Genomic DNA, 25007 nt, shown 5'->3' on the forward strand with positions numbered 1-25007 from the left:
TCAGTTATTAAATCTTAAAACGTATTGTTCACTAACTATTTACATTTTTTAGGTATGTTGAAAAGCATATGGAAGTTGTGTAGCTATGGAGAATTGCAGTTTGGGATTTATTTTTTGGCTTCTTTTTCTTCTTCCAGGAAGACCATAGACACCTTCCCAGGCCGAAGAATGACCCTGCAGCGAGAGAAAGGTCGCAGGCAGGCTATCCGTGGACCTGCGTTCATGTTCAATGCACGCGGGAGCAGTCTGACAGCCGAGGAGGAACGCTTTCTGGATGCTGCGGAGTATGGCAACATTCCGGTGGTACGCAAGATGCTGGAGGAGTCGCTCACGCTCAACGTGAATTGTGTGGACTATATGGGCCAGAATGGCCTGCAGCTCGCAGTGGGGAACGAGCACCTGGAGGTGACGGAGCTGCTCCTGCGGCGAGAAAACCTGGCGCGAGTGGGCGACGCCCTCCTTCTGGCCATCTCCAAGGGCTACGTGCGCATTGTAGAGGCCCTGCTGGGCCACCCGTCGCTGGCCGGTGGAGAGCGCCTCACTCGCAGCCCCTGTGAGCTGCAGGACGACGACTTCTACTCGTACGACGAGGACGGCACGCGCTTCTCGCCCGACATCACGCCTATCATCCTTGCCGCCCACTGCCAGAAATACGAGGTGGTGCACATGCTGCTGATGAAGGGTGCGCGCATCGAGCGGCCGCACGACTACTTCTGCAAGTGCGCCGACTGCACGGAAAAACAGAGGAAAGACTCCTTCAGCCACTCCCGCTCCAGGATCAACGCTTACCGTGGCCTGGCCAGCCCCGCTTACCTCTCGCTCTCCAGTGAAGACCCTGTCCTCACTGCCCTGGAGCTCAGCAATGAACTGGCCAAGCTAGCCAACATTGAGAAGGAGTTTAAGGTAGGATGGTTACCTCACAATATTCCAACAGCAGCTTTAATGCAGTAGTTTGGTGGAATGTTGCACTGGACCTATGAGACTAAGTCTAAGTCCAGGCTTCAACATGACAACCACTGTTATTTCAAACTATGTTTTCAGCTGCATTTTTAGGCAATTTTTAACAATGTTAGAAACCACATTTGCACGTGTATTTGAGAGTATGGAACAAGGTAACTTTGTGATGATTGAGGCGTGTAGTTCGCACAGCTAATTACGGAGATACAAGCTTCTGGTACCTTTTTACTACCATTAGACTTATGGCTCCAGTGCAAAAGGAAAGAAGCAGACTTCAGCCACCAAACTATATGTATGTCTATCTGTGACTCTATATTTGCAGTCTGTTTTCACATTGTCTTCACTTAAAGGGATAATGTGGTGGTGTTCATACGCATGCATGGAAATAACAGCGTGGTTTTGAGGAATTTTTGAGAATTCCCATCTTATCTGAAATGCCCACTGTAGGTTCATTGCCATTGCCAAAGATAGCAGATTGTCTAGAGACACCCAGAAATCAAACTTTCATATAAATCGAGAACTCCCAGTGAGAAATTGATGAACTAGGACAATGTGGTGTGGGTTTTCTAATGTAGAGCACGATGGGAAAGACAGAATCACTCTTCCTTCTCACCTGTCAGTAGCTGCAGCAGCAGACTGATGCTACAAATACAGTGTCCACACAAGTTCTTCTTTACTCTTTACTGTTTTTAATCCTTGAATTTAATTCATAATTCATTTATACATGTTCATTTTAACCCCTGCTCATCATTGTGTTTGTGTTTTTGTGTTGTTTGTTGTGGGTCCTCGCTGGCGACAGGATAAAAAGAGGCATAAAAAAGACACCATGCAGCACAATTGCGTCTCTATGGTAAATATGTTTAACTACCTAACATAATCCATTTAACAGAGTGTGATGTTGAGTTGAACAGCAGTGAGGAAAAAATCACATTCCCATATTTTAAAGTTTACCCAAAGAACTATTGCAGCTAATTATCACTGTAGACACAGAGAGACTGTGTCTAGAAGGAAAATGAAGTCTGTAGATCAGTATTCTGAACTGTAGAAGTGCAAGAAATGGACCAAATGACCAATAGTGATTCATCGAAATGAACATTTTTGGGAGATTCAGGACACATTGGGCAAAAAAATTAAAAGTTGATTGAAAAATAAAAATGGCTTTGGGAACACTTTCTATGAATGTCACATTTGTAAGCATCTATAAACACATTCATAACATGTTATCATGCATTCATAAGGCATCATAACCATGGCTATAAATGTTTACAAAAATGCATTACACATTATATCCATGGCTATTATGTGTTATGAATTGTTAACATAATGTATTATAAGTACAATTATAAGAGCTTGTAAGTTGTATTTGCCGGCTCTAAGTAAAGTGAAGCGTACTGTACTAAAGCTTCCTCCAGTGTTGAGTGTGAGGCTTCAAGTTGGTTGAGCGATACTGATTTACACATTATGACAGGCTCCTTACAATTAGCCTAGTTCAATCCTCCAAATCTCGCAGGTTTATTCTTGTAATTTTCCAAATTTATTCCCAAAATATTACGATTTAATTCTAAAAAAATACAACTTTAGTCTTGAAATATTACCAATATTATTTGTATTTTTTTAACAGTGGCCCTAAAGCGCCATCATATACTTTGAATTTAGCAGTGTAGTTAAGCGAATGATACAGACAGCACTGTCGCACTCGCAGGGAGTTCTGTTCTATTCCTGTTGTTATGCTGTGAAGTTCTTAAGTGTTGTAAAAGCAAAGCAAGATGATTATTGGCTTATCTGGTGTCCCTAATACAAACTTTGGAGTAGTTCCACATGACTGACATTTTCACTGTTCATCCGCTGCTGTTCAGTCTGCACTGCCTGGTACAGGAGAACATTTTTTTCATTTTCATTCCCCTTTAAAATGATTTATAAAGCCTTAGATTTTTACACTCTATAGATCTTTCATTTTTGTTTTTTTTGGTTAAAATGTACATCTTTTCTACATTTCGGTGCATCACTAACCGTACTGCTACGTTTTGTAATTGTAATATGACTTTCAGTGTGAAAACACATCAGTGAACCTTTTTGATGTTACACAGTAAAGAGCAGTATAATTTTTTTTTAACCCAAATGACGTGTGTGATTACTCAGGATCCTCACAGCACACAACAACACATCTGTGATTGGACAGTCATGGGCCGGAGGTTAGGGAACCAGCCCTGGGACCGGAAGGTTGCCGGTTCAATCCCCTTGGCTTGACAGTCCATGACCGAAGTGCCCTTGAGCAAGACACCTAACCCCTAATTGCTCCCTCGGCGCCATGGATAGGGCTGCCCACTGCTCCGGGCTAGTGTGCCCACTGCCCCCTATTGTGTGTGTTCAATTCTATAAATTCAGGCTCATCTGCATATTGCTTACTTCTAAGATATTTATGCAAGATTCTTTATTGCGGTAATGATTCATTAATATTATATTGTGCAGTCCTAGCCCCATGTTTGTTCAATCTCAGCCTGTCAGGTGTGGATATCTGATGATTCTGAAGGCGGGTGCAGCATACTGAGATTAGGACAGTAGAACAAGCAGGAAGTGCTTTAATAATGCACCATGTAAAGCTCCGCTCAGCTCTGAGAGTTTCATCTGGACAGAAACAAGGGCATTTACATTTCTGTTCAAAGATCATTCTCTTTGTTCTTACTTTGCAATGCAACATGCAGGTTTTTACATGAATATTCAACCAGGACCCATATGGATACAGCATATTGGAGTACGGGTGACTATTTAGAACCAGCGCTGACTGCTGCATGCGGTCTGATTCAGGAGATGAATAGCAAAGTGTCTCCCAATAGGTGCGTGCAGATGAATCCTGGATGCACATAAAGTCAGTATTTTGTTGTTGTAATATCAAAACCTTATAACTCTTTTTATTTGCATTGTTATTGTTATGCTTTTTATTATCTAGATATGCTTTTTTATTGCTTGAACATTTCCCAGTGAAAGGATCAATAGAGATGGTCCAGATTTGGCTTGTTAAGATCTTGGTACATCAAAATACATTACATTGAATTCATGTTCTTTTGCTTGTGTTATAAAATTACCATTTGGGGTTTTTTGTGTTTGTTATGGCAGCAACAATAGACAGTTCATCAGTTGTTTTCCTGTGATGCACTCTATTAGGATCATCCAACAAATGGACAATGATGTTGGTTTTCTCATGATGCTGTTGATCAGAAGAGGTGATATGACTCTTGCTGGGAGCAATAAAGCTCAGCTCATCATGTGCTTGGCAGAGTAACTCAGTGAAAGCGCATCCTGGAAGATTGCGCTGGTATCCGATCAGGTCTGGAAGAAGATTACCTGATTGCACCTTTATTGGATTAAGAAACATTTGTTGTGAAGGATATGTAGGTAAAAGATATGGAAAAAGAAAGGGTTGAGATTCAATTACATTTATGTTTGACATCCAGAGTGACTACAAATAGTCAAGTCAAGAGGCTTTTATTGTCATTCCATCTATATATACGTACACAGTGGAGTGAAATTCCATTCCTCCAGGAATAAGGTGCAACATGGAACAAAAGAATACAATTAATTAACTTTGAACAAATATAAATTAACTTTGAACTAATATAACTGTGCAAGTGTAGGAAAGATAAATGTACAACATTTCAAAAAGTGCCATATTAAAGTACAACCCCAATTCCAATGAAGTTGGGATGTTGTGTAAAAAACAAATAACAGAATACGATGATTTGCAAATCCTTTTCAACCTATATTCAACTGAATACACTACAAAGACAAGATATTTAATGTTCAAACAGATAAACTTTATAGTTTTTTTGCAAATATTCACTCATTTTGAGTTTGATGTCTGCAACACGTTCCAAAGAAGTTGGGACAGGGGCAACAAAAGACTGGGAAAGTTGAGGAATGCTCAACACCTGTTTGGAACATTCCACAGGTGAGCAGGTTAATTGGAAACAGGTGAGTGTCATGATTGGGTATAAAGTGAGCATCTCTGAAAGGCTCAGTCGTTCACAAGCAAGGATGAGGCGAGGTTCACCACTTTGTGAACAAATGCGTGAGCAAATAGTCCAACAGTTTAAGAACAACGTTTCTCAACGTGCAATTGCAAGGAATGTATGGATTTCATCATCTACAGTCCATAATATCATCAAAAGATTCAGAGAATCTGGAGAAATCTCTACAAGTAAGCGGCAAGGCAGAAAACCAACATTGAATGCCCGTGACCTTCGATCCCTCAGGCTGCACTGCATTAAAAACCGACATCATTCTGTAACGGATATTCCCACATGGGCTCAGGAACACTTCAGAAAACCACTTTCAGTGAACACAGTTCGTCGCTCCATCTACAAGTGCAAGTTAAAACTCTGCCATGCAAAGTGAAAGCCACATATCAACAACACCCAGAAATGCCGCCGGCTTCTCTGGGCCCGAGCTCATCTGAGATTAACTGACGCAAAGTGGAAAAGTGTCCTGTGGTCTGACGAGTCCACATTTCACATTGTTTTTGGAAATCATGGACGTCATGTCCTCTGGGCCAAAGAGGAAAAGGACTGTCTGGATTGTTATCAGCGCAAAATTCAAAAGCCAGCATCTCTGATGGTGTGGGGGTGTGTTAGTGCCCATGGCATGGGTAACTTGCACATCTGGGAAGGCACCATTAATGCCGAAAGGTACATACAGGTTTTGGAGCAACATATGCTGCCATCCAAGCAACGTCTTTTTCAGGGACGTCCTGCTTGTTTCAACAAGACGATGCCAAGCCACATTCTGCACGTGTTACAACAGCGTGGCTTTGTAGTAAAAGAGTGCGGGTACTAGACTGGCCTGCCTGCAGTCCAGACCTGTCTCCCATTGAAAATGTGTGGCGCATTATGAAGCGCAAAATACGACAACGGAGACCCCGGACTGTTGATCAACTGAAGTTGTACATCAAGCAAGAATGGGAAAGAATTCTACCTACAAAGCGTCAACAATTAGTGTCCTCAGTTCCCAAACGCTTATTGAGTGTTGTTAAAAGGAAAGTTGATGTAACACAGTGGTAAACATGCCCCTGTCCCAACTTCTTTGGAACGTGTTGCAGGCATCAAATTCAAAATGAGTGAATATTTGCAAAAAACAATAAAGTTTATCCATTTGAACATTAAATATCTTGTCTCAGTAGGGTATTCAATTGAATATAGGTTGAAAAGGATTTGCAGTTCATCGTATTCTGTTTTTATTTATGTTTTACACAACGTCCCAACTTCATTTGGAATTAGGGTTGTATATTTAGATGCTTCACAAAGAAGCTTCAGTCACTGTTTGAAAGACAGCGAGGGACTCTGCTCCTCAGGTAGCCAGTGGAAGTACATTCCTTCATGCTTGACTTCCGTGTGTCTTGAAGGACAAACTGAGCTATATTTGAAGCTTGTAGTTCACAAGGTACAGATTAAGTTTTGACCATTGTCATCAGGAAGAAAGTAGAGATGCACCGATACTGATACCTGATCCTTTAGTATCGGCCGATACTGAGTACCGATATCAATACTAACTCTATCTAACCTAACTCACTTAAGTCCTGATATTTATACAACTACATTTTTAACATATTTTATTTTGGTAAAATCTACAATATATTTCAAAAGTATTCGCTCGTCTGCCTTCACACGCATAAGAACTTGAATGACGTTCCATTCTTAATCCTTAGGGTTTAATATTATGTCAGCCCACCCTTTGCAGCTATAACAGCTTCAACCTTTCTGGAAAGGGTTTCCACAAGGTTTAGGAGTGTGTTTATGGGAATTTTTGACCATTCTTCCAGTAACGCATTTGTAAGGTCAGACACTGATGCTGGACGAGAAGGCCTGACTCACAGTCTCTGCTCTAATTCATCCCAAAGGTGTTCTATGGGGTTGAGGTCAGAACTGTCAAGTTCTTCCACACCAAACTTGCTCCTCCATGTCTTTATGGACCTCGCTTTGTGCACTGGAGCACAGTCATGTTGGAACAGGAAGGGGCTGTCCCCAAACTGTTCCCACAAAGTTGGGAACATAAAATTGTCCAAAATCTCTTGGTGCTGAAGCATTCCTTTCACTGGATCTAAGGGACCGAGCCCAACTCGTGAAAAACAACACCACACCATAATTCCCCCGCCGCCAAACTTTACACTTGGCACAATGCAGTCAGACAAGTGCCGTTCTCCTCAACATCAGCACACAGCAGCTTCTCTGGCTCAAAACCAGAGCACATGCCTGCCTAGCGGGCTGCTATGCTAAAGGCTAAATCGTGGCTAAGTAAACACTGTTACTCTGAGAGTCTGGCGCTTACTTCGGCTCTTAGTTACATTAACTCAAACTGTAAGTGACCAAGCAGCCTCAGAGTGCTTACAGGAAGCAGCTTAGTCTTTCAGGTAAGTGACTCCCTTAGTGTGTTTTTCTCACCAAATTGAATTGAATTGAATTTAGAACCATTTGTCACTGTGTTTGCACACTGTAAAATTAGACCTCTGCATGTGTCAGAAATTGCTTCGTGTTATCAGTCATATAAATGATAAACATATAATAGGGAAAACAGCCAAAATAGAGTTGCAGTAATCAAGCCTGGATGACAAGAGACTGGAGTTTCCAAGGAGTTCTCAAATGAGATGGCAAGATCAAGACCTGTAGTTCCAGGGGTGTACAGCAGATCTGTCTTGCTGGGATTCTGTTTCAGTAGGTGGGCTGTCATCTATGAAGAGATGTCAGCTAGACATGATTAGATACGACTGGAAACCTCAGGATCAGATGATGTTATTAGCATAGCAGTGATAGGAGAAGCCATGAGAGGATATTACATCTCTAGGAGAGCAAGTGTAAAGAGAAAAATAGCAGAGGACCCAGCATTGAGCCTTGTGGGACACCAGCAGAATGTCTATATAAAGCGTAAGTAGATTCTCCATGTTACCTGATAACACACTTCCAAAAAGTACTTGAACCACTTCCATGCAAAGTCAGTGACTTAAATAATTCAGCAAGTCAGCGAAGTGGAAATATTGTTTTGAAAAATGTGGGAAAATGTTATTATAACATACTAGCTGAATTCAGGTCATCTGGACCAATGCCATGGAAGAACCACTTGTGGTTCCTTAAAGAATCTTTCAGAAGATAGTTCTTTAAAGAACCATTTCTGTTAATAAGACATGATTATAAGAGAACTTTTTAAAGTTTAAAGATCCTCCAGACAAGATAAAGGTTCTATAGTAATTAACAGTCTCTCCTACAGCCATACATCCAAGATGAGAGCCATTTAGGAACCTTTATTTTTAAGAGGGTAGCAATGCAAAGTGAATTTGCAGTGGTGAGACTGTGTTGAATGCAAACAGGGTGAAGTCCCATATGCACTAAGCTTATTTTGATACAAATGGCCTTGGTTTCACACACACACACACATATATATGTAAAAAAAAATATATATATATATACATACACATACAAACTGACCTGGCATAACATTATGACCACCTCCTTGTTTCTATGCTCATTGTCCATTTTATCAGCTCCACTTACTCTATAGCTGCACTTTGTAGTTCTACAGTTACAGACTGTAGTCCATCTGTTTCTCTGATACTTTATTAGCCCCCTTTTACCCAGTTCTGCAGTGGTCAGGACCCCATGGACCCTCACAGAGCAGGTACTCTTTTGTTGGGGGGTCATTCTCAGCACTGCAGTAACACTGATGTGGTGGTTGTGTGCAAGTGTGTGTTGTGCTTGTATGAGTGGATCAGACACAGCAGTGCTGCTGGAGTTTTTAAATACTGTGTCCACTCACTGTCCACTCTATTAGATAGACCTACCTTGTCAGTCCACCTTGTAGATGTAGAGTCAGAGATGACAGCTCATCTGCTGCTGCACAGTTTGTGTTGGTCATCCTCTGCTCCTTCATCAGTGATCACAGGACGCTGCCCACAGGACACTGCTGGCTGGATGTTTTTGGTTGGTGGACTATTCTCAGTCCAGCAGCGACACTGAGGTGTTTAAAAACTCCAGCAGCACTGCTGTGTCTGATCCACTCAGACCAGCACAACACACTAATACACCACAACCACATCAGTGTTACTGCAGTGCTGAGAATGATCCACCACCCAAATAGTACCTGCTCTGTGAGGGTCCATGGGGGTCCTGACCACTGAAGAACAGGGTGAAAGGGGGCTAACAAAATATCAGAGAAACAGATGGACTACAGTCTGTAACTGTAGAACTACAAAGTGCAGCTATAGAGTAAGAGGAGCTGATAAAATGGACAGTGAGCATAGAATCAAGGAGCTGGTCCTGATCGGTGTGTGTACAAGAAACATTTAGCACTCACTGAAACAGTCCATGACTTCTGCTATTGCCATTTATCTTCATTACAAAAATGCAAATTATTTCCATTAATCTTTATGGCATATTGTGCTTGTAGTGTTGAACTGTTTGTTGTGGGTCATTGATCCACTTAGTATATTAAGGCCATAACACTTTGGTTTTTTTTTTTAAAAGAAAACGAAGCTGCATGAACAAACAAAGGGTTTTTTTTTCTTGCTAACTGAGGCTGTTCTTTCTTTGAATGGTTAATAGGTTTACAAGGTTGGAGTTCTGTGGAGGATGTTTGGTTGTTCTGTCTGGTAATATTTTGCAAGCGTTTCATAGTTTATTTTCAAAATGCCAAGAGATTAATTAAGGTGCCACATACACCAAGGCCTGGCTCGCAGTCTCCGCTCTAATTCATCCCAAAGGTGTTCTATCAGGTTGAGGTCAGGACTCTGTGCAGGCCAGTCAAGTTCTTCCACACCAAACTCGCTCATCCATGTCTTTATGGACCTGCTTTGTGCACTGGTGCGCAGTCATGCTGGAACAGGAAGGGGCCGTCCCTAAACTGTTCCTACAAAGTTGGGAGCATGAAATTGCCCAAAATCTATTGAATCAGTTCATATAGAATCAGGCATTATTACTGCATTTCACAGTTAAACAGCCTCGCACAGTTAAAGACAAACACCAAGGTAGAGCGAGTGAGTAAGAGACAGAGGGGAGGTGAGGAGAGGAGGCATCAGATCAGGCCAGTCAATGACAGTGCGATAGAATCACTGTCCAGAGGTGATGAAGAGCCTGTATTAGACCAGATTCCATGTAGCTGTAACCGACCAGTAATCTCCGAATAGCAGCTAAACTAGGCTGTATATCAGGTAAACTAGTCTGTGGGTGACACCTATTGACTGAAGTAGCGGACAGTCACTGTAATAAAATACAGTCAGCAGATTCCCAGTGTAATAAACAGAATCATTATAAAGAGAGAAGAAAACCGTAAACACGGTACCTGTTTAGCTCAGGTCATCTGGCTGGGCTAACGCTGGCTCAGGCTGTTACGGTCATCATTTATTTTTACACTGTAATGTTATGAAAATGAAAGTAGTGAAAACTATTTCTTTAAAAATTAAGTCAAGTAAGAGTAAAAGTATTTTTATTTAATTCTACTCCAAAAAGTACAGTTACAGGGAAAACTGTAGTTAGTTACAGTAACGAGAGTTAATGTAACTTGTTACTTACACCTCTGGTTGTCACCCAAATCTTTTCTGTAAATACATTGTTAACACTTCCCTTAAGCCTCTCACACCACATCCTGGTGTTCATTGAGGTCACTCAGGCCTGTTGATGTGTTCCCTGACCAGTGAGCCTACAGATTGCAACCAACTAAACACCCCTCCCTTTCCTAGCATGTGGTAGGACCTCCAGTGGCAGTCATGTATTCATTTCAAGATTCAGCCTCCCTTGCTTTTCCTTGTGCTAAATAATGATAAATATGATCCTTTATTTTAGGGGTTCTCAACCTTTTCTGTCCCCTGGCCCACCTGTTTATAAATACAAAGAATAGCAGCCCACAGGAAACCTAAAATCACCTTTTTAAATATAATTTTCAGGGCCTGAACAAGATCAGTTTTGGCTCAATCACAGGTCTCAGAATTTGCAGTTATGTTAAATATATTTGCAGAGTTGTTAAAAGTAAAAAGAACAGAAATGTACGAGGTGGATGTGGACTGTGATCTGTAGTACATTGCGTTTTCACTGAAAATACTCCACTGTCTTTGGTCTTGAGATTTCTCTTTAGTTTTGAGGGTATTTGTGAGTCCACACACTGGGCTTCTGGATTAGCGTCATCGCAATTAACAACAGTAATGAACCTAATGATAATGCTTCTTTGTCATTATCAATTTGAGTTTAACCACTCAAGTCGCTGACGCTCAGCCAAAAAAACGTTCTGATCCCTGAGCCAAAATCCAATGCATATGTTCGCTATCATTTTACTTTACAGCAGCAGAAACGAGAGCGAGATGTTAGAGCAGGCAGATAATGCTAGCGGTACAGCGCTGACACTCTGGTAGAAGAGGACTGCAAGCTCTGTTGATGAATTCCTTTATTTCATCATGGTCTGTGTGCCCTCCGGCTGGCAGGGTTTGTTTGGAAGCAGCTCAGCTGTCTGTTACAGACTCAAATATGGGTGGAGTTTTAACAGATGTCAAAATGGAACGAACTAAAGAAAAAGCCTGATATGTCCACACCAAATAAGGTGGGTGTCAAAGCACTCTGAGAAAGCTTTCTATTGGCTAGACAATGTTAGTGCCAAGCTAACGGTGGTGTATGTTGACTTTCCCACATTGGGTAAAATACTATTCATAGCAGCACTAGTTTAAAATCTGACTTTTGAAGCATATAATGTGCTTTACTTTGTACGCTGCAGTGTTTCAGTAAATACTTGAAGCCTCACTGTAATACAGGAGTATGCTTCACGTTACTTACAGCGGACAAATACAACCTGCAAGCTCTTACAATTTGTTATGAACACTACTTTTAATGCGTTAACAGTTCGTAATGCATAATAAGCATGTCTATAATGCATTTTATTAATATTTATAGCCATGTTTATGATGCCTTAAGTATTATAATGTAGTATGGTTCTTATGGAGATAACATTCATAGAAAGAGGGAATTTTTAGGGATAGTTTGACAGAAAAGATGTGGGTGTCTATTGGCTTCTAGTGTTTGTTAGCAATGTTAGCCTCATAGCTCCAGCGCTGAGCTAAAAAAAGCTAAATTTGGACGCTAAAGATGTTTTGGCTAACAACTTGGGTAAGGGGAAAATTGTGTAAATTAGATTTTTTTTTTTTTTTTTTTTTTAAGCGTCTGGAATCAGATAGACAGACAATACTGTTGTACTAAGAACCATAGACTCAAAACTTGAGCTACTGAAACTACTGCTCATTGGATCCTCCTATTAAGTGTGTTTTGTGTCAAAAGGTTGTCTGTTCTTTTTTAAATACTGATAAACATACTGAAAATCGTCAGTATGCTACAGATGTCACAAATTAGATTAGATATTGATTAGGTCAATTAGGCCCACAAGGTTCCTCCATAAAAGTCATTATTTTTCTCATTTTAATCTTTATTTTCTCAGACTTGTGTTCCGTGCAAGAACATTTGAATGCATGCGTTGAAATTGTGCGTTTAATCCCAGCCAAGCTTCTGTGAATGTTTTTGTTACAGAGAAAATAATCTGCTGAATATTTCTAATAGAAAATGTGGTAAGGTTAAACTGTAATTTTAGCTCTCTATGCTTACGCACACAGATTTGTTCTGTGGTGTTTCCCCGGGACGGATAAGACATTTAATTAGAGTCCCCCCTACTCCACTCCGCAGATACCGTTATCTCATTCTCTCACTGAATAATTACTGTTTAACGGCTCGTTTGGACTGACTCGGGCTGTTTTTGATTAGGTAAGAATGTGCTACGCCACCACTCATTTCAAAAGCCTTCAAATGAGAACTGCTCTCGAGGACTCGCTTTTTTTCCCATGTAATATTTAATTGAATTTGTAAGTGCAGGCGTTTAGTCCTGGAGGAGAGCAGGTTGCGGCAGGCTCTGGAGGACAGGAACAGACAGACTGCTCAGTCAGTGCTAACAGGGACTGTCAATCACAGAAGGGAGTGCAGGGTTTCGTGTGGATCTTCAGCTGCTTCTCCTTTACTTTGCCATGAAGACTGAGCCCTGGGCCACCTCATTCAGACCCTGAGTAACCCCTCATTATCATCTCCCCCAAACAGTGTCATTTAACAACCACACAGTTTTCACTGTGGATACAGAACACTGTTTACTGACTTTTACTGTTTCTCTCTCTCTCTCTCTCTCTCTCTCTCTCTCTCTCTCTCTCTCTCTCTCTCCCCAGAATGATTACAGGAAGTTGTCCATGCAGTGTAAGGATTTTGTAGTAGGCGTGTTGGACCTATGTAGAGACACAGAGGAGGTGGAGGCCATTCTGAATGGAGATATATCAGCCGAGCTGGAGGAAGGCCAGCATCACCGCTCCCTGCTCAGCAGAGTCAAGCTGGCCATCAAATATGAAGTTAAGAAGGTGAGCATCCGAAGTCTCTTTACTTAACCCCCCCCCCTTGTTGCTCTCAGCTCAGCGTCCTTTGCTGTACATCATGTGCTTCTCTCAGCTGTATATAGTTCTATACAGAGCTACTGTGCACTAACAGTATGCATTACAATTCATTGTACAGTACGCATACATACAGAGAGAGAGAGGGCGAGAGAGCACAGTCAGATTCCCACAGACCTTTACAGCAATGTTTAATAATGCTCAGCCAACGTTTTCACCAGGCTGGCCGAACGGACCAACTTCTGCTCTGGACAACACACGTAGCGCGCTCCCTCTCCCTCTATCAACGAGCCTACAAGTAGCCTCTGCTGCTGTGGCAGCTCTCGCTAACATGTACAGACAGGTTTCCATAATATGGACTTGAAGGCCTGCAAACATGGAGCGCTGGCTAAAACATACATCTGCGTCATCGGAAGTGGAACCCACTCAGAAAAAAACACCAGAACCTGAAATGGCTAGCTGTAAACCGCAGTGTTGGCGATTTCAGCATTATCAATATTAATCCTCAGAATCCTCAGTCAAGTAACAGTAATGTTTGTGAGGTGAACAGCAGTCCAAAGACCAGTTTCAGACAGGCTGGCTCAGAATATATTCATGGCTCGATCTTAACAACGGTGAAATTCAAATTTCAAGTTTCAAGTTTGTCATTTGCAGACCATGTCAGGACATTCATGCATTGAAATGCTTGTGGTGAGGCACAGGTAACGACTCTACAGCAGGGCAGCATTATGTACATACTAAAAACAATGCAGACAAAACAAAAAAAAAACGCAATATATAGAGACAGATGGGACTTATGTAAGAAAAACTGAGGGATAGTCTGTAATGGATAATCTGAGGAGAATATATACACATTTTAAAGTAACGTGGTGTTATTGTCCGTAGCAGTGATATGATATAAGAAATAATACTAACAAAGTGACCGACTGAAATGGTAATGTGGGAAGGACCCACAGCTTCACAGCTTGTTCAGAAGCCTGGCAGCCTGTGGTTAGAAACTTCATTAACCGGGTTGTTCTAGCCTGGATGCTGCGGAATCTCCTGCCTGATGGCAGAATGGCCATGTGGTGGGTGACACCGTCTGACAGGATCTTTATGATTTTCCTCAGGCAATGGGACTGATAGATGTCCTGAAATGCTGGTACCTTTTGCCTATGAAGCATTCTGCTGTCCTCACCGCTCCCTTAAGGGCCTTACGGTCACAGGCGGTACAGCTGCCAGACCAGACAGCTATTGAAGCTGTGCAGTTGCAGTGTGATGAGGAAATGAAGGGGCTTCTCAAAAACAGCTGCGTTATATTAGAAAACAAACTGGCCAATTCAAAATTTGGTCATCTGCTTAAAGTCATGACAGAGTGTCCTTCTTTTAAAAAGCTTTCAAAAAGAACAGGACAGGGTAAAACCTATGGTTAATCTCACATTAACTCCCTCCAAAGTGCATACATCCCCCATATGAAAAGTTTAAGGGTGGAATTTTGAAAAGTATTTCAGGCTCTTGTATTAAAAAAATAAAATGCAGGAAACAGAACTTTGAACAAGTGCTCTTTTATTTACATACAGCAGAGATACCTGCCGCTCACCGCTGACTGATACGGCAGGGATGCAGGCAAAACACTGTACAAATGTAGTCCGTGTGTGTGTGTGTGTGTGTGTGTATGTATCTCATATAAATTAGTGTAGGTTTCACATATCCCAGCCTTATATGGCCATATACCACCACAATTGTGGCAAAACCACATGTTGTCACCTATGTAAATGTATTTTATATTACCTAAATGTCGGTATGTTGACCAAAGCTGTCATGTACTAGATCATTTCATTAGGTTGGAGGGATCCAGCATTCTGTGATGTGTGTCTTCCACAGAAACAGTTGATGAAAGAGTGCATTTGTGTATGGAGCATGGATATGTCCACTAAAACAAATGGCCTCCAAGGTATAATTTATAAAACAAGCCTCTAAAGTCTGATGGGCTCCATATTTGAAGGTGTGGTAAAATTGGTGATAGACACACAAATCAACTGAATTCTGTAGTGAATGCAAGTTATTAAATTACACTACTTGGCAGAATGTTTTTATTGTAACTATTATTGCTGTGTTATTTGCTGAACATAAGCTGTTCCTCAAAAGCAGTGAACTATTTGAGGCTGTGTTAGTGATTTTATTCTGCTGTGCCTTGACCATAAGAAAATCACTGTAACGCGCGGTCACGAGTGGCTTATTTCATTCATGTTGCTTTATGTTAAATTATATCCAATAGCAGGGCTGCAGATTTGGTTTGACAGGTTGGGGTGACCAACACTGGTGGACATCCAGCAAACATGGGTGAACAAAGTAAGCTAACAGTTACACCCATCATATCTCATGTTTTGTATGTCAGTATTAAAACAAAGGAAAAAATAGGAATATCAGGCATATTCATATTCAGTTTTCCACTGTGTCACTAATGTTTTTAGTAAATATTTTAGCAAAATAGGCCAGTGATGATGAATATGATAATAAATATGATAATTAAGAACAAAATGGAACTGTTATGGCATAAGTCAATAAACATAGTACAGTAAAAAAGGGTTGAAAATGATTCCAGGGCAGGTTAGGGCTTCTTTATTTTATTATTACTGTCTATAACTGAATGACAAGCTGTTTTGCCTTGTTGGGAGTTTTAAATTGTATATAACAGCTATGTAATCATTGTTTTCTGCATCTTAACCACCCAACCAACTCCCACCCCCAACCAGTATGCAAAATATTGCTTTCTTTCTACAGTTTCTGGGTGAATCCTCTCACAATGTCGGCAATATCCATAAAGCCAGCTGCAGATGCAGTTTCTTTCACTGTATCCACACTCCCCCTATTTGGGCCCTCCAACTGCCGTCCACCAAGCAGTGTGTGCCCTGTGGCCCACATTCCACAGTGTGTGCCCTGTGTGCCCCACTACTATTGTAGTAGATACATCCATTGTGCTGTACATCTGTGGAAACATCTCTGAATGCCTTTTTTCAGATCGAACAATACGAGGCATCACTCTGTCCCTCTGTTCACTGTCTTTTATGTTGGTCTTACACATTTGCCAAGCATATGCAGCTAATTTGCTAATCGGTTCTTCCATTTTATTTGCAATAACTGGACATATGTTGTCTTACACAGACACACACACTAACACAACCACACCTACGACTGACCACCCGCCTACACACTCGCTGGAGGAGGGGGTCAATCAAGCTAACAGCTTCAGCAGCCAAGTGCAATGAGCCACAATGCAATTTCAGAATGAGATTTGTAGAAAGGAATGCCCCAGGGTGGGGTGAGGGGGTCCACTGGGAGCTTCTTGTTCAAGTAAAAAAAATAAATCTCTGACCACACAAATATTCAGTTGTATGCTCTGTATATATATATATATATATATATATATATATATATATATATATATATATATATATATGTATATATATGTGTGTGTGTATATGTATGTATATGTATATATGTATGTATATGTATGTATATGTATGTGTGTGTGTGTGTGTGTGTGTGTATATATATATATATATATATATATATATATATATATATATATATATATATATATATATATATATATATATATATATATATATGGATATACATGCACACACTCATAGTCAAGAACACAGTTGCACCCAGAAGGAAGTGTTGGATTGCAGAACTGTTTGGAAGGGAGATGAAGATTACAGTACAGTACATGATTAAAAATGTAGACTGATATTGGCAATATATACACTTACTATATAGGTAATTCTACAATTACCATGTCCATCTGTTTCTCTGCATACTTTGTTAGCCCCCGTTTACCCTATATAAATAAAATAAAACATGCAACATATAGGGGGGAAAAAACAAAATGTGCTTTGTGCAAAAAAAAATTCTGGCACATTTTATATGCCAGTGCCATATTTAAGTTTGTTTCCTATAGAATATTTGTTAACTAGAAAATCAGCAAAGCTTGTCATCATAACCTTTACAGAGAGTAATTTTACAGGTAAAATTATATTACATCACCATGTAAAACCAATCACATCCAAACAGTACTTTTGTCTTTCTTTCTCCCTCTCCTTCTCCCTCCCTTGTTGTCTCAGATTTTAGTCTAGCCAGAGAGAGTGCAAACTCAGATCATATATAATTATGATATATGATAATATAATCAATAATCAATTACAATCTCTCTAACATTCCAAAACATTTGAACTGGCACCTTCATATTGATGTCTCATGATGCATTGATGCGTTTTTACACTTCTGCTGTCACCCTATTAAAGCTGAGTGATAAGAATGTGTCCAGATTCATCAGGAGAAGGAACCCGATAGACCCACTTTAGGGCAATTCACAAAGGAGTCTGTTCTTTGTGTCCAGTAACTAAAGCCAAGGTGGATTGTTGACATGAAATGCTTTGATGTTGTTTGTAGAAGACTCAAATGCTGCAACAGTCTTTGCAGTAGTGTTTGAGAAAGCTACTTGCTGGTTTGCTTCTCCCCAGAGGAGCCTTACTCATCAGCAGAGAGCCAAAGCACAACCACTTCTCTTCACACCCAGCTGGATAACACATGGACTGGAACCACAGACTCCCTTTGCTTACACACACACACACACACACACACACACACTCAGACAGAAAGCAGAGGTTATGAGAAACTCCCTACCAGTCATTACACACACAAGATCATAAAAGAGGCTTTCCATGAAGTATAGTAGGGAGATAATCTGACAACAATACAATATGTATCACTGTGTTTGGCCCCAATGATATATTGTTTGGCCAATAATATTGACCGATACTGACAACTCACATTTTTAGAAATAATCAGCAAAGGTATCACCAATAATGCACTGATAATTAGCAACTTTTTCTTGCGTTTCACCATGTCAAAGCTCGTGGTCTCCTGATGATGGTTTGAAACATCAAGACGTGTCCACACATTTTTAAAAAATCATCTTCGTCCAGACCAGGTGATTTTTTTTATAAAATGATAGCAGCATATTAGAAACACAGTAGGCTGTGACTGGCATGGTATCAGACCTACGTGATACTGACTTAACTCTGATTCACAGTGCAATTTCTGCCAGAAAATAAAAGATTAAAAAGTGAAAGAAAGCATGCCGGTTGCCATGTGGTTGTTTACATTGCCATGGCGACACCACCATCTCTGAAAGCTCCGCGCAGTCCTGGTCAGATAGAGAAGCTGGGCCCCCCTACCACCACAATATTTGAATCATAGAGTTGACCCCGCCCCTCCAATCTTTCTTTGGTTAATGATCAAGTCACATATCTTTAGAATCACTGAGATATTTTTAATATTTGCAGTTGGGCAGAACTTTCAGACGTCTGCACTGTACAGTTTAATAAAAAGCTCAATTCAATTACAAACGTTAATGACTGATGAACTGCTGTGCAGACAGAAACAACACTGTGCATTACAGACAGAGTTCTGTACGCATAATAAATAAAAAGATCTTGCACAGTCAAGCACATGTTAACAGTGTAATGTCGGCACTTTAAAAAATACTTTTACTCCTTACATTTTCATTTAAGCCTTCAAAGAATTCAGAACAGGAGTTCTACACCGATCAGGCATAACATTATGACCACCTCCTTGTTTTCTACGCTCACTGTCCATTTTATCAGCTCCACTTACTCTATAGCTGCACTTTGTAGTTCTACAGTTACAGACTGTAGTCCATCTGTTTCTCTGATACTTTGATAGCTCCCTTTTACCCTGTTCTTCAGTGGTCAGGACCCCCATGGACCCTCACAGAGCAGGTACTATTTGGGTGGTGGATCATTCTCAGCACTGCAGTAACACTGACGTGGTGGTGGTGTGTTAGTGTTTTGTGCCAGTCTGAGTGGATGAAACAGCAGTGCTGCTGGAGTTTTTAAATACTGTGTCCACTCACTGTCCACTCTATAGCAGCGACACTGAGGTGTTTAAAAACTCCAGCAGCACTGCTGTGTCTGATCCACTCAGACCAGCACAACACACACCAACACACCACCACCACATCAGTGTTACTTCAGTGCTGAGAATGACCCACCACCCAAAGAGTACCTGCTCTGTGAGGGTCCATGAGTGTCCTGACCACTGAAGAACAGGGTAAAAGGGTGCTAACAAAGTATCAGAGAAACAGATGGACTACAGGCTGTAACTGTAGAACTACAAAGTGCAGCTATACAGTAAGTGGAGCTGATAAAATGGACAGTGAGCGTAGAAACAAGGAGGTGGTCATAATGTTATGCCTGATTGGTGCATGAATTTTGTATTGGCACAAAATTGATTCAGCATTTATGTTGAAGAATTATTGACAACTAGTGGAAAAGAGAGGTACTACAGCATTTATTGGAACTCATTAGACCTCTAATAATCTCCTCATCACTGAATCTTGCAGAAGCCCAGAGCACATTGCATGCTTTAAATTGAGAGCCAGATTGAATGTACTTGTTCACCTTTTACTGATGAGTGTACACCTGAGGACTAATTAGATAGGAGCGTATCTTCATGTACAATTTGTACAACCAAGCTGCAAAATTATAAAAAATATACCTAGCAAAAATTTAAAATTTTATGATGTCATGAAAACCAAGACATACATACATAAAGACAGAGATACATCTATATACACATACACACTCGCCCCAGCCAGCATTTTCATTAGTTACACTTCTCTTATTGTTACACTCACTGTCTATTTTCTGGTTTATCAAGTCCACCTACCATAAAGGTGCACTTTGTTCCACATTTTCAGACTAGTCCGTCTGTTTCTCTGCATACTTTGTTCTTCAATGTTCAGGACCCCAGAGACTCACCACAGAGCAGATATTATTTGGGCGGTGGGACATTCTCAGCACTGCACGGACACTAACGTGGTGGTGTGTTAGTGTGTGTTGCGCTGGTCTGAGTGGATCAGACACACCCCAAAACACCTCTGAGAATCATCCACCAACCAAAAATATCCAGCCAAAAACGTCCTGTGTCCACTGATGATGGACTAGAGGATGTCCACATAATTCCACATGTCTGCTATAAGTTCTTAAGTTTATATATATATATATATATATATATATATATATATATATATATATATACACACACACACACACACACACACACACACAGTATCTCACAAAAGTGAGTACACCCCTCACATTTCTGTAATATTGTAATATATTGTATTATGTCTTTTCATGGGACAGCACTATAGAAATGAAACTGGGATATAGCTTAAAGTAGTCAGTGTGCAGCTTGTATAGCAGTGCAGATTAACTGTCCTCTGAAAAGAACTCAACACACAGGCATCAATGTCTAAATAGCTGGCAACACAAGTGAGTCCACCTCACAGTGAACATGTCCAAATTGTGCCCTATTGTCCCTCCCTGGTGTCATGTGATTTGTTAAGAGTTACATGGTTCCAGGTGTGAATGGGGAGCAGGGCTGTTAAATTTGGTGTTTTGTGTACAATTCACTCATACTGGCCACTGGATATTCACCATGGCACCTCATGGCAAAGAACTCTCTGAGGATGTGAGAAATAGAATTGATGGCCTAGGCTATAAGAAGATTGTCAACACCCTGAAAGTGAGCTATAGCCTGTGGCCAAGGTCATAAAGCGGTTTTCCAGGACAGCTTCCGTTTGAGTAAAGAATTTGAGTCTATGTGTTCAGCGTCATATTCAATTCAATTAAACTTTATTGTGAATATACAATACAGGGTAGTAGAGTATAATGAAACACTATCGGGCTACTTCTCCGGTGCAGTAATAAAAGATAAATAGCAAACAGTGCAAAGACAAAAGACAGTAAAAGACAAGACAAAATGTGCAGAGTCAGTAAGTACAAGTATCGAACGTAGACAAAATGTGCATAGGCAAAGGTTATAACAGGTATATTGAATGTATAGACAGTGCATAGACAGATATTCAAGTGTATCAGTTACATAGACAGAAATGTGTATAGTGAAGTATAGTACAGTAAATGTAGAAGTACTATTGGTAAAAAAAGAGATGTAAACAGTGATCTGTATATAAAGTGTACAGTGCAGGTAGAGAGTAGCAGAATAATGTTCAGATAACATCTTAAGTAAACAGTTACAGTATAAATATATAAGTATACTAGAAATAAGGCTCAGTCAGAGATGAAGTGCACAGCATACAGTCCTCTGAGCTGGTGGAGCTCAGTGTGTAGTGAGCTGGGTGATCAGGCTGATTGGTAACAGACTGTAGTGTTGTTGTTAAGCTCAGGTCGATGCTGCCGGTGTGACCAGTTTGACAGCTTGGGGATAGAAACTGTTCTTGAACCTGGTGGTTCTGGCTCAGATGTTCCGGTACCTCTTTCCGGATGGCAGAGGATGGAAAAGGGGTGGCTGGGATGTGTGGGGTCCATGGATATGTTGATGGCTTTCCTCTCACATCGCTTGTCATATATGTCCTCTATGGGTGGGAGGATAGCTGCGAAGACGTGCTGAGCAGTTTTGACCATCCTCTGCAGGGCCTTGCGTTCAGCAGCAGTGGCGCTGCCGTACCAGACGGTGATGCAGCTGGTCAAGATGCTCTCCACTGTGGCTCTGTAGAAGCTGCAGAGGAGCTGTTGTGTCAGGTTGACTTTTTTTAACCTTCTGAGGAAGTGAAGGCGTTGTTGGCTTTTCCTGACAATATGGGATGTGTTGAGTGACCAGGTGAGATCCTGGGATATGTAGACATCAAGAAACTTGAAGCTGTTCACCCTTTCCACCATCGCCCCCTCGATGCTCAGTGTGCATGCTCTCTACTTCCGCTCCTGAAGTAAATAATCAGTTCTTTGGTTTTGCTGACGTTGAGGGAGAGGTTTTTGGTGGAACACCACTCTGTGAGGAGCTTTACTTCCTTTCTTTACGGTCCTTCATCATTGTTGGTGATATTGCCTATGATTGTGGTGTCATCCACAAATTTAATACAAGTATTGGAGCTGTGTTTTGCAGTGCAGTCGTAGGTGTACAGTGTGTAGAGCATTGGTGAGAGGACACGGCCTTGTGGACAACCTGTGCTGAGTGTGAGGGAGGGGGAGGTGTCTTCACCCATTCTAACACACTGGGGTCTGCAGGTGAGGAAGTCCATAATCCAGCTGCACAGGGTGTGACTTATTCCAAGTGTGTTGAGCTTGGAGACAAGTCTGGAGGGGATGATGGTGTTAAAGGCGGAGCTGAAGTCGATGAACAGCATTCTTACATAGGTGTTAGTTCCCTCCAGGTGGTTGAGTGCAGTGTGCATTGCCAGAGAGTCTGCATCCTCAGTAGATCTGTTTGCCCAGTAGGCAAACTGGTGAGAGTCCAGGGTGCTGGGAAGACTCCTCTTTATGTGAGTGAGGATCAGTCTCTCAAAGCATTTCATGACTATGGGTGTGAGAGCAATGAGGTGGTAGTAGTTCATGCTTGAGTCCCCATTCTTTGGGATGGAGATGATGGTTGTGGCTTTTAAGCAGGCAGGAACAACAGACTGTGCCAGGGAGATGTTGAAAATGTCTGTGAAGGTGGCAGCCATCTGATTGGCACAAGTTTTCAGGACCCACCCTGGAATGCCATCAGGGCCTGCTGCTTTCCGAGTAGAGACTTGTGTCAGTGCTCTCCTCACCATTCAGAGGTTGACTTCAAGAAATAGATGCATGAGTGCTGCCAGCATTGCTGCAGAGGTTGAAGAAGTGGGAGGTCAGCCTGTCAGTGCTCAGACCATATGCCACACAATGCATCAACTCAGTCTGCCTGGCCGTCGTCCCAGAAGGAAGCCTCTTCTGAATGTGACACACAAGAAAGCCCGAAAACAGTTTGCTGAAGACAAGCAGTCCAAGAACATGGATTCTGTAGTCTAACGAGACCAAGATAAACTTGTTTGGCTCAGATGGTGTCCAGCATGTGTGGCGGCGCCCTTGTGAGGAGTACCAAGGCGACTGTCTCTTGCCTATGGTCAAGCATGGTGATGGTAGCCTCATGGTCTAGAGCTGCATGAGTGCTGCTGGCACTGGGGAGCTGCGGATCATTAAGGGGAAACATGTATTTCAAAATGTCCTGTGACATTCCGCAAGACAGTTTTCCAGTTCGATAACGACCTCAAACACACCTCCAAGATGACAACTGCCTTGATGAAGGTAAAGGTGATGGACTTGCAAAGTATGTCTCCAGACCTGAACCCAATTGAGCGCTTATGGGGCATCTTCAAATGGAAGGAGGAGGAGGAGCGCAAGGTGTCTAACATCCACCAGCTCCGTGATGTCATCTGTGCAGCTCTGGTGAATTCAATGCTCAAGTGTGTTGAGTTATTTTCAGACAGTAAGTCTGTCCTGCTATACCAGCTGTACACTGACTACTTTAAGTTATATCCCAGTTTCATTTCTTATAGTGTCGTCCCATGAAAAGACATAATAAAATATTTGCAGAAATATGAGGGGTGTAGTCACTTTTGTGAGATACTGTGTATATATAAACTTGAGAGCTCATAGCGGACATGGGGAATTATATTAAAATGTTAGACATAAAACCTCCTGTAGCATTTTAGCACTTTCTCTTATTGCTCACTTAACATCTGCTAGCACGAGATTTAGCCATCACTGTAATTTGCTGTCAAGTGTAACTAATGGCGCTTGCCAGCTGGGACTGAGGGGAGAGTTTGAGTCATAATAGCTCTGACATAGTGGCCTGGCTATTTCCCCAGGGTCTTACAGTCTTCTGTTCTGTCAGGGGGGGGGCGTGGGAGAATTTGTAGAACATTTTACACTGTAGCATTCATAATAGCCACATGTGTAGTGATGAAAATGTGCATGATGGATTTGTTTCTCCTGGTGTGGATGATAGTGTGATACAATTCTGATATGAATTGGACTTTATTGCTGGCTGGTATGAATCAGACACTTAATGTAATGATAAATAGCAGCAGAAATCTCTTATGTAATTCAGTAGCATTAATATTGATAGCTGTACACGGTTATATTTCAGCAAGGACAGTAAATCATATGTCAGGCAGTCTAGACTACAGCTGCTGTGCTGCACTGCAGAACAGTTATTTATAGGAGGAAATCAGGTTTTAACCTCTCTTTCCTGATCAGTCTGTCCCAGTGTTGAGTACTTATTCATAGCTGCTCTGCTCTCACCTGAATTCACATCTTTCAGGATAATTAGACAGACATATTATGAAATCACTGGTGGATGAAGTAGTGGGGACTACGCTATGTAGGACAGAGTTTATCACCTGTTATTCCCTTCGGAAACATGCAATTAACCTACTCCCACAAATCAGAGCCATGTGTACACAAGCCACGAGTCCTCTGCATAGACACCATGCTTAGCTGTGGCCCAGATACCATTAGGGGAAGGGTATAATGATATATTCAGGTCACAATTTGATATTCTCACAATATTTTTGATAATTACCTCTTTGGCTGGATCATGTTGGAACATAACTCTGCAGGAGGCTGGGTGTCTGGATACTTTGGATGTATAGTGTAAGTGTATTATAGGTGATGCTGTGATGAATCCCACTGATGGCGAACTGGTCCTAACCAGTCCAGCAGATGCTAATTGGTTCCAGGTCAATCCAACAGAAAACTTAAGCACTGTAAACCAGTATCTC

General features: G+C 41.4%; 1 protein-coding gene across 5 annotated transcripts in view; it reads left to right on the forward strand.

Annotated features, from left to right (window-relative positions):
* Window positions 1–25007, forward strand: part of trpc3 (transient receptor potential cation channel, subfamily C, member 3) — an 82136-nt gene that overhangs the window by 11625 nt on the left and 45504 nt on the right. For 3 of the 5 annotated variants that reach the window (XM_017711538.2, XM_017711540.2, XM_017711542.2), the window contains exons 2-4: window positions 138–903; window positions 1757–1807; window positions 13178–13363. In XM_017711538.2, coding sequence (XP_017567027.1) covers window positions 138–903; window positions 1757–1807; window positions 13178–13363 — 1003 coding nt within the window. The remainder of the gene's footprint in view (window positions 1–137; window positions 904–1756; window positions 1808–13177; window positions 13364–25007) is intronic. The other 2 variants (XM_017711539.2, XM_017711541.2) reach the window with 1 other exon arrangement.

Source organism: Pygocentrus nattereri, chromosome 11, assembly GCF_015220715.1.
Source record: "Pygocentrus nattereri isolate fPygNat1 chromosome 11, fPygNat1.pri, whole genome shotgun sequence".
Taxonomy (NCBI): Eukaryota; Metazoa; Chordata; class Actinopteri; order Characiformes; family Serrasalmidae; genus Pygocentrus; species Pygocentrus nattereri.